This window comes from Heloderma suspectum, chromosome 17, assembly GCF_057233095.1.
Source record: "Heloderma suspectum isolate Gila_16-S chromosome 17, 16-S_ref, whole genome shotgun sequence".
NCBI classification, from domain to species: Eukaryota; Metazoa; Chordata; class Lepidosauria; order Squamata; family Helodermatidae; genus Heloderma; species Heloderma suspectum.
The window spans coordinates 8,765,093-8,778,657 of NC_139474.1; the positions used below are offsets into that span (position 1 = coordinate 8,765,093).

The following is a 13,565-nucleotide window of genomic DNA, read 5'->3' on the forward strand; positions in this document are numbered from 1 at the left end:
TTCCGTTCTGATTTAAAGCCATTTCTGTTTGGGAGTTGATCTAACAAAGAAAACCGGTGATGCGAGTTTCGGAACGGTACAGAATGTAATGTTTCAGCAAGTTTTGGCCAACAGTTCCCTCAAGTTCCGTGGGAGTATTTGTGTTCGCCACCGCTCCACAGGAATTGGTGTATACTCCATCCCTGCTGCCCTGTCGAGCATAGAATGACCACATCTGTATTTCTTCTTAGAACAGCAAGGGGCATTTGCCATTGAGGTTCTTTGTTCTTTGCGGCAACGTGGAAGAAACAGGCACCTGATCCCACCGCGGTATTTTTGTCACATGAAAACAAGTGACCTGGCGTAGGGATGACATCGGCACTACGAGGGCAGCATTATCGGTCGTGCGCCCTACTGGCCCCCGAGCCTTTTTACAGCCTTTTCATTACGAACTGCCACGCCCCCCGAGGGGAGGGAGAACGCGCCTCGCGGAATAATGCGCAAGCTTCTGGGTTCCGGGGGACGCTTCTTCACGTGGGCCGTTCGGCGGGGAAATCCAGCCTGCGGAAGAGCGTCGGCCCTTTGGGGAGCGGGAGCGCCTGTATGCCGCGGTGGAGGCGCCCTTCCCGCGGGCCCTTCCGCTTCCCCTGCTGCCCCGCACAGCCAGCCAGCCAGCCGTGCAAGCGCGCCTTTATCGCAGCCCAGCCGGAAGAGCGGAGCGCTGCGCTGCGCTGCGCAGGCCGCGGAGCGACGGAGGCGAGGCTCCGGCCGAGGCGGTGACGTCACGGCCCCGCGCACGTGCTGCCCGCGTTGTGGTGACGCCACAGCCGGCGGGGTGACGCTGCGGGCCGCGTTTTGGGGGGGCGGCGGGCGGGCGAAGGCGAGCGGCCCCCCCCCGCATGTGTGTGAGTGTGTGTGTGTGTGTACGTGGAGGGGTGGGGGAGCGCAGTTGCTAAGGAGGGGGAGAGCGGTTGCTAGGGGGGCGAGAGGGGGGGACCAATGCGCTTCCGGCGCGCCCGGCCGCAACCCGGAAGCGCTTCCCCGCGGAGTCGCGAGCGCGAAGATGGCGGCGGAAGAGCCTCAGCAGCAGCCGGAGCCCCTCGGCGGGGACACGGATGGTAACGGCGGGGCGCGGCCCTGGCGGTGGGTGGGGGGGGGCGGGGCGCGCGCGCGCCGGGTTCTGTCTCCGTGGCGACCCCCGCCCCCGGCCGGGAGCCGTTAGTCTCCATGGGAACGGCCCCCTCGCCCCACCGGCCCCCTCGCCCGGGCAGGAGGGAACGCGCCCCCGGCCCCGCCCGCCCCCGCCTGCCGGGCCGCGCGGTCTCCTTGGCAACGGCGCCCGCGCGCCTCCCAGCGGGCCCGGCCCTGCGCCCCCTGCCGCCGTGGAGACGCCCCCGGCCCTCGCTGGCCGCGCCCTCCGCCGCCCCCTGGGGAGGCGGCGGCGAAGGCCCGGCCCGGCCCGCCCCCCCATCCAGGCCTCCACGGAAGCGGCCCCCCCATCCGCCCCCCCAGGAAGGCGCCCTGAAGGAAAGGGGGCGCCTCCGCTTCGAGGATTTAAAAACAACGCGGCTCCTGAGCCCCCCAGTGCAGACAGGCCCCCCCTTTCCGCGCCGGACGATGTTCCCTCACATCCCTCTCTCATCCGTCGTCGTCGTCGTCTTTATTAATAATAATAATAATAACAATAACAACAACAACAACAGCGCCCTCGGTGCATATACGCATTCAAAGAATGCAGGACGCGTGAAGTTTGCCATCCGAGGCAAACTTTCCTAGTGGTGAGCCCCGCTGAAAATAGTGGGGCTGACCACTGAGGGAGTGTGCATAGGATTTTGCAGTGTGAGAGTCCAGTTGCACCAGTAAGGCTAACCAAAAGTGAGTTTAATTGAAAAAGCTGGAGGTTAGGATTGTCCTGAGAGGATGTGGACCGTTGAACTGAGCGGGTGTTATTCTTTGAGTGCTTAGGATTGTGCTGGGAGGTGTATTTGTCATGGTTCCATTGCCATCCATGCACACATTAAGGCTAGATGTCCTAAACAAACTTTCGAGGGAGGCAGCCCCCACTGAACATAGCGGGACTGGCTTCTGACGAGACATATGTGGGAGTGTGCTGTGCGAGAGATCAGTTGCACCAGTAAGACTAGCCAAAAATGTTAATTGAAAAAGCCAGAGCTTTCGTAGGTGGTTACCTACTTCATCAGATGTGGCCATGTGGATTTGTTCCAGCAAAATCAACAAAGGACCTTGAATATTTATTGTGCACAATGCTTAGTGTTGACACGTTGACATGAAGTGTTATCCTCAATTGGCAAATGGGTAAATGTGAATGAATAAAAATTGTAAACGGTGGAGTCAAATAGCCGTGAAATGTGATGGGAATAGTTTGCGATGTTTCTTTGTAAAGCTGAAATACAAGTTGACCATTCATAATCATGCAATCACTAGTCTTCTTAGTTTTGTTACACTAATTTACCACTGTTAGTGACAGATAATCCTGGTCTTGATTGAGCCCTGGACAAATAGAATCAAACTTGCTGGCTTCTGGACTCTCCCCTCCCCTTTAGTCTGTTTAAAAAAAAATCAAGACTAGCATGACCACCTTCATGTAATTTGTTGATGTTCATAGTGCTAGACAAGTTTTTAATAAAGAAAATAGAGGTCTGTGGTCCTCTAGAACTTACAGTCTACGTTTTGACAATGGAGAGGGCAACAGAGACAGGGTACACACTCCACCAATTTTTTCCCAATAGGGCTGCAGCCTATCTCTCTCCCCCCGCCCCCCAGCCTTTCTTCTGTGCCTTTAACAGCAGCCTGATGTAAGCAGAAATGTTGGAGACGAAGCCCCCCCCCCCCCAACACTTTAGCTCCATTCCAGGAAAAGCTTTACCTGCTTATTTTCTGCCGCACCAGCCACTGATGGATGGCAATCTGACCAACAAATAAACCCCACCCCACTAACCTTTTTTTAAAATCCCTGGGCGGGCTCTGCCTCCTCCATCCAACTTTCCATCCTGAGTTGGGCAGGCTCTGACTTAACCCCTCTACATGCATGCACATACTCCATTAAAACTGCAGCAACCCTTGTAATTTCTCACCACGCTCTGATCCATGGATCTTGCATCACCAGATTCCAGCAGTTAAAACAACAACTGCCCCTCTGTTGAAGACCTCTAAACTTTCCTCCTGCCTTTTTCCGAAGATGATCTAGGGGAAAGTTCCAGCTAACATTCCCCTGCAAAAGAGGGCTCCTTTTGTCCATGAGCATACTTTGTCCCACTTTGTACTGCCCCTTCCTGTGTTCCCTTTGCTACTCTAGGGGAAGGGTTCTCTCTTGTGTTGCTGGCTCAGGAATACCTCTTTCCCAGTGGAGAACGTGTCCCAGTGAGTAGAGAGACTTTCAGAGTTGTGTATACTTCCACCTAGTGTGTGTGATCCTTCTGTGCCGAGCACTCTTTAATGTGTGCAACTGTTGTCTCTAGGGTAACAATGTCCCGTTTGCAATGTTAAGTACTTGCACAGTATGGTAGAATACATTTGTATGGTGGCGGCGATGGGGCACTGACAAAGGACCTAATGAAGAATTGGTGCCTTGTGTTGAACTAAATTGGCATCACATTGGCATCCCAGCCTCCTCTGCTGTATGGAGACATTCCAGTGTCTTTAAAAACAAACAAACATGCACACAACTAATGAAATACACAGGCTGCTGTGTTTGAGAGCATCTGATGGAATCCCAGCCTGATGGATTTTACTTACTTTTTATTTAAAGTGTTCTTTAGCCACTTGTACCACACAGCCAATCACAGATTCAATTGAAGGTAGCTTGAAACAGAAAGGTATTTACTGCCTACCCGAATGCCTGCACAGAAGGAGCTAGGCTCATGTCAACAGGAAAGGAGTTCCACGGTGTTGGCTACTTTCAGGCACTGCCAGCTAACGGGCACCACGTTTAACTTGATGCTGCCTTTTCTGCAGTAGTCTCCCAGAGTGATGCTCCCTCTCCCAGTAATAAACTTTCCTCTTTATCCTCCAGTTGCTTTTATGGTTCCTTTTGATGTTTCTCCCCCCCTGCCCCCTCCCTGTTTAGTGTACCTGCCTTTCCCATCTTTAAAAGCGGAATTTTGATTTGATTGCATTTTAATATATTTTGTGTAAAGTGCCTGAACTGGCAGTTAAGCCTGGGGCTGGTTGCCAACCTTTTAATAGCCCTGCTCCTGTGCTTCTAAGTGGCCCTAATACTCAGAAATTAAGCAACCCCAGCTTTCCCCATCATTTTTTATCTCTGTGCTAGGAAAAGCTTCACCTGCAAAATCTCTTTCTGTCAGGGATGCATTTGAAAGTGCCTGAGTAGGGGCCAGTAAAAAGGTTTGCAACCCTAAGTGGTGGTTTTGGGAGAGGGGGCTTTCTACTGGTGTGGATGTGCCTGTGTTGTGGGCTGCTTTGTTTCTTTATTCTGTTTGTGCCTCACTGACTGTAAATAAAAACCGGAATGTTGCCTGCTAAAAGCTCTGTGTGCGTGTGGAAAAAGGCCTTGAACCTCCCAGCTTCTTCCTCCTGGGTCTCAGAGGCTCCTGCCCATCAAGGAGTAGCAAGCCTTTTTCAGGCCCTAGATCAGCCTTCCTCAACTTGAACTTGGTGCCATCTAGATGTCTTGGACTACAACTCCCATTATGAGGGGAGTTGTAGTCCAACACATTTAGAGGGCACAAGGTTGGGGAAACCTGCACTAGAAATATTTGGCTATTCTTCCCTGCTACTATATTGGACTGCCACCTGGCATTGCGGTGTCAACTGTGTCTGACCTAGTTTCATGCTAAAATACATTGTCATCCCCCCTTTCTTAAAGGAGTCTTGCACGTAACTCCTGTGCTTTGAGGATACTTTAATGCATCTTTAGCCAAGAATCTGGGCTGAGTGTTGGCCGGTCCAGTTGTGGAGGGAAGTCCCGGGTGGAGTAGGTTCAATTTCTCCACCCTTCTGTTCCCTGGGAGGGAGGGAAGTGTGTGTTTGTGTGTGCGGGGTGCAGCCTACAGTCCTAACTGCAGGAGAGGAAGTTGCAGTTGTCTGTTCCTGCCTCACTGCGGTAGCATCCCAGCAGGCTGGGCTTCAGGACACCTCTCTGCTGATGATGTATGATATGGAACGGCCCCAGGTCAGGTTTCTCGGTTTTCTGCAGCGTTGGCAGCTGCCGTGAGCGAATGATGCCAGAGGAAGTGTGCGAGAACCGGCGTTGGTCTGTGTTGCAAAGCAAAAACACTTGCATGCGGGCTGTGTTTCTGTGTGCATGGTGCGCATATGTGTGCTTGGTTTCTGCAGTAGCCAAGTCCGGATCTTCAGATGGATCCTCCCCTGGAGCCCTGCTGTAAAAGGGCAGCAGTGTCCGTTGTTACAAAAGCATTGTACCCAGCGCAGCTTGTCATGCTAATACAGCGGGGGTGGGACGCTTGTTCAGCATGGGGGGCTCAGTGCCCTAAACGTGGCTGCAGGCACAAGCGCTGCAGCAGAGGTGCGACTTATTCAATGTCCTCAAATATAACTGGCGTCGCTTTCTTTTTCTTTTTTTCCCTTTTTTGGCGAGGCCAAGCTTGGGAATTGATGATTAAGCTGTGTTTTTCATTTTCGAAATGGTGGCCTTCAAAGGTTTAAAGCATATATGAGATGATGTGTTCATGATTGTAAAGTGCTCTGTATGATGAAAGAAGCTCTATATTGAACAATAAAATTAAGAATGCTTTACATATTTCAAAATCAATTAGAGCTGAAAACTAATGGATTTGCGCCTGCTTTTTAAAATTGTCATTTGCTGCCTTGTTTCTGATCCTCTGGTTTTGCTGCCACTATATTTTTCAAGCCTTATGGACTAAGAAGCTAAGTTTCATTTTGTCTAGAAGAGCAAGTTTATCCCTAGGTTTTAGTGCTGGGAGACCATTGTAAATAATGTCAAGATCAAGCTGGTGCAACGGGACGTTTCTCTCAACAGCATTGTTCTCTTCTCTTTCAGGAGTGAATTGCTTGGCCTACGATGAAGCCATAATGGCCCAGCAGGATCGAATTCAGCAGGAGGTGAGCGCTGGGAAATGCAGAGGTTGGTCTGCATGTCTGCTGCTGCATGAGACTAGCAAGGAACCATCAAAACTGCACCTATTTATTTTAATTTGCCTAAAGATTCTGACCAAGTATACAGATGCTCCAGAATTCATTGTACTGCCTCCATTGTTCCATCCTAGGACAGGTAAGCAACTTGGTGCCCTCCAGATGTTTTGGACTGCAACTCCCATGAGCTCCAGTCAGCATGGCCAGGGGTCAGGAATCATGGGAAGTATAGACCGAAACATCTGCAGGGCCCAGAGTTGCCTACCCTTCCAGAAAGCCCATATCTTCGTAATGTGGCGATCCCTGTGTCCCCTGGGCTATCCCTGCCTGAAATGAAGGGCTGGTTCTCACGTGGGTGGGCATTCTTTGATTTCTCAATACTTGATAACTGTGGGACTGACTGCCCTCTAAAAGTGTTGCATGTGAGGCAATTTCCCAAGCTCTGCCTGTGCCGTTGCACCTGGGATGGCCCGTTCTCATGTTGCAAGCAGGGACAATGGATTGATTCAAGCCACTAAGATGAAGGGCTGATCTTAAATTAGTAATTTAAATCAAATTTCCACCTTCCTATTTCACGTTTCCTGAACAAGCGTGCCCAGGGCTGGTTGCTTTAACAGCTGAATCATATTTGTTTGCCACGAAATTGAGCCCAAGTGTGTAGTCCAGAATCTTTGGCTCTGCCTTTTTCACTGTTGAAGAAGAAGATCCATGCTGGGTCATGCTTATCTAGTCCAGCATTCTGTTCCCACAGTGGCCAACCAGATGCTCCAGGAAGCTCACAAGCAGGACTTGAGTGCAATATCAGTTTTCACTCATGTTCCCAGCAACTAGTCTTCAGAGGCATATTGGATAATAGTCCTCATGATGTGTAGCTATTGATAGCCATGAATGTAATCTCCTTTTAAATATGTCCAAGCTGGTAGCCATCACTATGTCCTGAGGTAGCGAATTCCACGGTTTGACTCTGTGCTGTGTGAAGAAGTCCGTCCTTTTTCCTCTCCTGAATCATTCTGTTCAGCTTCATGGGGTGACCTCTTCAAATTCTAGCATTATGTGAGAGGGAGAAAAATCTCTCCTCCACTTTCTCCAAGGTATATATCATTTTATGTGTAAGTTTAGGAGAGCAAATGTGAAATTAAGGGTTTCTATTTGATTACTTCCTTGAAACGTGATCCCAGAACTCTCCAGCAACAGGGACTGGTACTTACTAGTTGGAACACAGTTTCTCTTTGATGGGAAAATGAATGTCCTTGCTGTTTGGGTTCACTTAGGGAACAATCCTATGCATGTTTAGACTGAAAAACATCCTACAACTCCCAGCATTCCTCAGCCAGCATGGCTGGCTGGGGAATGCTGGGAGTTGTAGGACTTCTTTGTGTCTAAACATGCATAGGATTGCACCCGAATCTATAATTTGAGCAGTAATAAATTATATGCATTGGGTCATATTTGTAATGCTTGATCTTAAAAGTTCTCTAGTTTTGCTCCTGGTTCACTGTTTTCCATGGAAAAGCAGGCTTCAGCTCAACGTGTTCGGTAGAGCGGTCTGTATTCAGAGACTATGGGTGCAGCCCTATCGATTGGGTCCTAGGGGACTGGAAGCCCCCAAACCCGAAGGCATCCAGTCATTCGCCTTCCCACCCTCCTGCCCTGCAGATTTTGCTGGATGGGCTTTTTAGCCTGTCTAGCGAGGGCGTTTTGAATGGGGAGGAAAGGAGGTTGGAAGAGGCTCAGGATAACTCGCATTGTGGCCTGTCCGGTCTCCTCCCCTTTCTGCCCAGCAAGACGCCACTTTTCTTCCTCCAAGATCACTGTTCCAACTTTGGAGGGCAGCTGTTGCGGTTTTTTCTGTGCCAGCTGCCGGGGTGGGGGAGGTCAGGTCGCTGACTTCTGAGGTTGGAAAGAGGCATCCCCAGTATCCCATAGCCCCTCAGACAATGCTTAGGGACCATAGGATTGCCCCCTCCATGTGTAGGACTTAAATTCAGTTTCCAGCCTTGCTAATACAAAGACTACCATGTTTTTCTTCACTTCTTTTCTCTGCCTCTGAACGGACCCCTGTGAGTTCTGATTAGGGCCGGAGCCAGAATCCAATAACAAACAGATGGACACTTCCCCTATGTCGCACCCTCCAGATGTGTTGGACTACAACTCCCATCAGCCCCAGCCAGCATGGTCAGGGATGATGGGAGTTCGGAGTCCAACAACACCTGGTGGGGCCACATTGGGGGAGGATGTCCTAGATTCTACATTTTCAAGGTAGAACAGCAGTTCTTGTTTCTGTGTCCCTTGGTGCATCCTGCAATATACCTTGCACTTAGCGAGGCTAACCCAGTTACGTCTCCATAACTCCTCCTGTGTTCTATCTTAAGACTGCTAACTAACTGCAGGCTCTCGGGCGGGAACAGCCTGCCTGGCTTCTCTCCCCTGCGCCCCCATTCAACATCCAGCCTGATGAAGCATTCTGGAGAGCTCGGAAGCTTGCTCATGACTTTGGTTGGTACTAAAAAAGGATTTACCCCACTTGTGGCTCTCCTGTGTTTACCTTACCTTCAACTAGCTTTTAAAAATACTTCTTTGTTTAAGGAACACTTGACAAATGAACTGATTTTTTAAAAAAGTGTAAGGAAAATCTGTGTTAATAGATGATTTAAAAAATAGTTTTTATCCACCCTGAGTTCAAGGCATCGCTTGATGTTGTAGTCCTCAGTTGACAAGCATGTGTGTGTCAACCAGTGTTACGCTGTCAGTCATTTCTTAAAATTGCTAGTTCTTCATTGTAACGTCTGTCATCTCCCTGCTCCACCCTGTAGAAAAGTCACAGTTATGTGCAAACAGACCTATAGCTGAGGGCTGCAGGGAAAGATGGAAATTCCGTGGCAGGCTCCCTGGACTGGGCAGTGGCAGGGGCTCCTTCCCGTTCTCAGAACTCACACATGTTCCTTTGCAGATCGCCGTTCAGAACCCGTTAGTCTCCGAAAGGATGGAATTGTCGGTCCTGTACAAGGAGTATGCTGACGACGACCACGTCTATCAGCAGAAGATCAAGGTGAGTGCGAAGGCGGAGTTGCTTGTTTTCAGCAGCCTGTATTGCGAAGGGCAGCTGAGTGGACACAAGGACTGGAGCAGGCCCCAGTGCCAGCTCCAGGATTTGGAGGGCCCTTGGGCACGGCGCCCGCAGCGGGCCAGCTCCATCAGGGAGCCCAGCTTCTCCCTGCCACGGTCACCAGCTGCTCTGGCTCCTCTCCCTCTTCCTTGTCATGGCCACCGCTTGCATGCCGGACAGGCAGAGAGCTGGCGAGCAAGTCACCAGTGGCAACTGCTGCTCCTTGCCACCACAGCAGTCTGGGCCAGAGCGAGAGGCAGGCGGACACGCATGTTGCCATGGGGAAGAGGAGGAGGAAGTCCAGGAAGTTCTTGTCAGTGGGCCCTGCTGGGGAGTGGGCCCTTGGCAGGTGCCCAGTCATGCCGACCCTTGATGCCGGCCCTGCAGGCTTCCCCACCTGGGCACCCTCCAGATGTGCTGGACAACGGCTCCCATCATCCTCGGCCAGTGTGGCATGACGTAGGTGGGATCAGCAGGAGGAGAAGCCTGTCGGAGGCTCTTGGCCATAAAGGTGAAATGGTACCTCCCGGTTCAGAGGCTGCTTTTCTCTGAATACCAGCTGCTGGAGGGTGGGCACAAGCTGGGGGGGGGGGGGGCGTGGCACTCATGCCCTGCGCCTGGGCTTCCTGGAGGCATCTGGTTGGCCGCTGTGGGAAACAGGATGCTGGACTAGATGGGACTTTGGTCTGACCCAGACAGCCCACCTCTTACATTGTGAGGTTGGGGGTGGGACGAGAAGGAAGCAGTGTGCAGAGCAAACTGGGAGAGTGCTCCGGAGAGCGGCGTGCCCCCCCCTGCTGCCAGGGGAACACTGCCACCATCTTCAGGTTATCCAGCTGCTGGTTCGTGAGATCCGCCCCTCCTGAAGCTCTGCGGGGTATGGAGTGCTCTTGACTTTTCATACAAATAAAGGGTGGACAGACTATAGCTTGGGAGCTGACTGGTTTCAGTGTTGTTCCAGATGTTAACGTGCCCCCCTCAGGCCACACGGAGAAGGAGTTGGGGAACTGAGAAGCCAAGATCAGGTTAGGGGAGCACGGCAAGAGCTGTGTGATCGGGGCTTTCTTCTTAAAATAGGAAATGCACAGATGGATTATATGAACTGACTTGGGTCTGTGCCGGGCAAGTCTTACCATGCAGGCATAGGAAGGCATCATTTTCTGTTTCCAGCGATTGGCCACCAAACCAACTGGATGCTAACCCACCTCCTCCGTTCTCCTCCTTTCCCCTGCACAGGATCTGCTGAAGAAGTATTCATACATCCGGAAGACGAGGCCGGATGGCAACTGTTTCTATCGGGCGTTTGGCTTTTCCCACCTTGAGGCTCTCCTGGAGGACGGCAAGGAGCTGCAGCGGTAGGCATGGAAGGCGGGAGATGGAGGAGGATAAGGGAGTGTGGGACTCCATCTTCCCAAATAGAGTGGTGGGACGTTGGGTGTTCTCAGCCCATTACTGAAGTTTGGGCTCCTTGGTGTTTGCAGTGGAGTGATTCTGGCGGTGTTTTTGTTTTGTTTTGCTGCACGTAGCTTCAAAGACGTGGCTGCCAAAAGCAAGGAAGTGTTGGTGTCACAGGGCTTCACGGAATTCACCATCGAGGACTTCCACAACACGGTAAGACCTGCTCCCACCCAGTGACACCTTCGGGCAGCCTTCTCCAACTCCCAGGAAGGATGGGTTGTTTGAAGGGAAGACGGGGTAGAGGAGATTTGAGGGCAGGAACCCTGGGAGACATCTTGAGGGCGGAAGAGTCAGGGAATAAGGACGACTTTTGAAAATGCAATTCCTATGTTTTAGTCAAAGCCCAGGAATCAGTTTTTTTGTGATAGGCAGTGTATAAATATTTTCAAAACAGAGACCTATTGCTGTCATACTGAAGCACTCAGAACCATTCTTTCTATTGCTGAAAGGAATGTGGTTTTGGAAGCTGTTGGGTCTCATGTCCTTTCCCCTTACCGGGTGCTCTTTGTGCCTATATTGCACCCCTGTTGTTGTCCAGGATGCATGTCCTTTGCAGCATGTGATCCCTGTGGAATAATACCCAAGTTATCAAAGACGTGGGCACAGTGCTGAGATAATTTTTCTGACCTCTTAAACATGGCGAAGAGCTCAGGGGCTCCTTTCAGCTGCTTGAACTCCCCCCTCTCCCTCCCTTTCCGGCACCAACTATAGTCAGCGCAGGCAGAGTGTGGAGTTGAATACTAACTGTAGCAGGTCCCAAACTCTTCTTTTAAGGATGACTGGGGATGGTATTAAAGACGCACAGACATAACCCTTAACAAAGGGCACACTGCAGGGTGCACTGAAAAAGGAATGGAGGACAGCAGGCACTTGAGCAGGGCTCAGAGCCTGGGAAACGTCACATCTGCACAAAGCGAAAGCCCCTGCTCATGTGTCAGTGTAACGAACCACATAAAAAGGATGTTAAAAAGCCGTAGTAGTCAGGAACATCTCGTCAATGGCAAAGCGGGACCCAGTTTCATGACATTCCCCTTGTCATGAAACTGGATAAAGGGTGTGAAGAGAGGGGTTTATAAAGTGATGCACCATGTGGAGAAAATGCATAGGGAGATTTTTACCCCATCACTAAAACATGGTGTTGCCCAGTGAAATTTATTGGTAGTAGATTCACGACAGACTGCCCCGCAAGCAGGGCGGGAAGGCAAATAGTCCTTTCCTGCTGTTGTTCCCCAACAGCTGCTATTCAGAGGTAGACTGCCTCTGAATCTGACGGTTCTATACAGCTGCCCTGGCTAATGGCCCTTGATGGACCCTGCCCCCCCCCGTCCTGCATGAGTTTGCCTAATTTGCCTTTAAAGCCCTCTAAGCCATCATCTTATGGCAGTGAATTCTGTAAATGAATCATGTTTCGTGTGACGAAGTACTTCCTTTGTGGCTGTTCTGCACCTGCTACCAGCCACTGGGTCAGCCCCATGAGTTGGAGAGAACTTCTCCCCCCCCCCACTTTCTCTGTACCATACACCTTTAATAACTGCCCTTTTTCTAAAAAAACAACAACAACAACCCCCCAAAACAAAACACCAACCCATTTAGCCTTCCCTCACAGGAAATGGCACGTAAACGAGCCTTCTGGTTAGTGGCACCCACTGTCCGGCTCTGCCACATGTGGTCTAAAAAGTGGCAACTGTGGCGAGCGTTAAATGTCCCTTGAAGACTTACCTGTTTACTTATCTGTTTACCTGGCTTGTAATCAGACTGCAATATTCTGGTTGTAACATTTCCCTGGGGAATGCTGGGAGTTGCAGGACTTTTTTCTGTGTTTCTTCAGTCTGCACATGCATAGGATTGTGCCCTTGACGTATTTGTTCTTTTGTATTGCTTTTACATTGGTTTTTATATTGTATCTTTTTTGTAAACCGCTTAGAGATCTTGGGATATCAAGCGGTCTATGAGTAGTTAAAATAAACTATATTTGTTAAAAAATAGGGAAGGTGCTCCAATCCCGTGATCTTTTTGGTTTCCCTTTTCTGTGCCTTTTTCGGTGAAATTATTGGTTCTTAAATGCACGCGTGCCTCCAAATGCCTGCCCGTCCTCCCTGGTCCTGTTTGTTCCTGGCAGTCAGTGGCTCCTGGTCATCTGCCGTTTCAAACTTTTGCAGTGCCCCAGAGTGACATGACCCCAGGGCATTCTGGGGAAATTGCTGTGGCAGCTTATTGCCACCTCTTGTAGATTGCTGCACTGCTCTTGCTACCACCAAGCTGGCGGGAGGGCCGGCAGGCATCGAGCAGACCAGCAGATGGCACTTTACTGGGCCGGAGGTGGGGGGGGGGGGTGGCGTGGCCCTGCCTGCAGAGATGTGAACGATTTACATGGCTCACCACTGACACCTTGTCCTTTTATCCCAACAGTTCATGGACCTGATAGAACAAGTGGAGAAGCAGATCACAGTTTCAGAGCTGCTGGCCTCCTTCAACGACCAGAGCACCTCGGATTACCTGGTGGTGTACCTGCGGCTGCTCACCTCCGGGTACCTGCAGCGCGAGAACAAGTTTTTTGAGCACTTCATTGAGGGAGGACGCAGTGTAAAGGAGTTCTGCCAGCAGGTCAGGAGTGTGGCGCTGGGGTGTGGTGGCGCGGCAAATCTATCACCAGGGTGGGATGGGTACGTGGCGGGGGGCTCCTAGTCTCCTCCCTTGGCTTTTCCTTGGCTCTGAAAGTGGCCATTCCGATTTGGACAAATAGGCCATTCCCACCAGCATCTGGAAGTCTTCATAACTTCAGTTTCCGTCTGACTGGCGTCTCCAGTGTGGCGCCTGTGGGCTCCAGTGTGCCCGTGAACACTTCTCTTGAAGATCACCCCACTCCCTGCCCCTCCTGATTTTTATTTTATTTTTTAAGGATTCTTTAATTAAAAAAATAGCTGGCATG

The 13,565-nt window shown here is 50.9% G+C and overlaps 1 protein-coding gene across 7 annotated transcripts in view; it reads left to right on the forward strand.

The window, feature by feature from the left end:
- Positions 1 to 228: 228 nt before the first annotated feature.
- The window catches only part of OTUB1 (OTU deubiquitinase, ubiquitin aldehyde binding 1), a 70,999-nt gene continuing 57,662 nt past the window's right edge, over positions 229 to 13,565 (forward strand). For 5 of the 7 annotated variants that reach the window (XM_084824848.1, XM_084824850.1, XM_084824845.1 and 2 more), the window contains exons 1-6: positions 1,019 to 1,097; positions 5,981 to 6,042; positions 9,023 to 9,121; positions 10,415 to 10,533; positions 10,705 to 10,789; positions 13,046 to 13,240. In XM_084824848.1, coding sequence (XP_084680974.1) covers positions 1,043 to 1,097; positions 5,981 to 6,042; positions 9,023 to 9,121; positions 10,415 to 10,533; positions 10,705 to 10,789; positions 13,046 to 13,240 — 615 coding nt within the window. In that variant the 5' untranslated portion in view covers positions 1,019 to 1,042. Of the gene's footprint in view, positions 310 to 558; positions 885 to 1,018; positions 1,098 to 5,980; positions 6,043 to 9,022; positions 9,122 to 10,414; positions 10,534 to 10,704; positions 10,790 to 13,045; positions 13,241 to 13,565 lie in introns of those variants that run through there. The other 2 variants (XM_084824851.1, XM_084824852.1) reach the window with 2 other exon arrangements.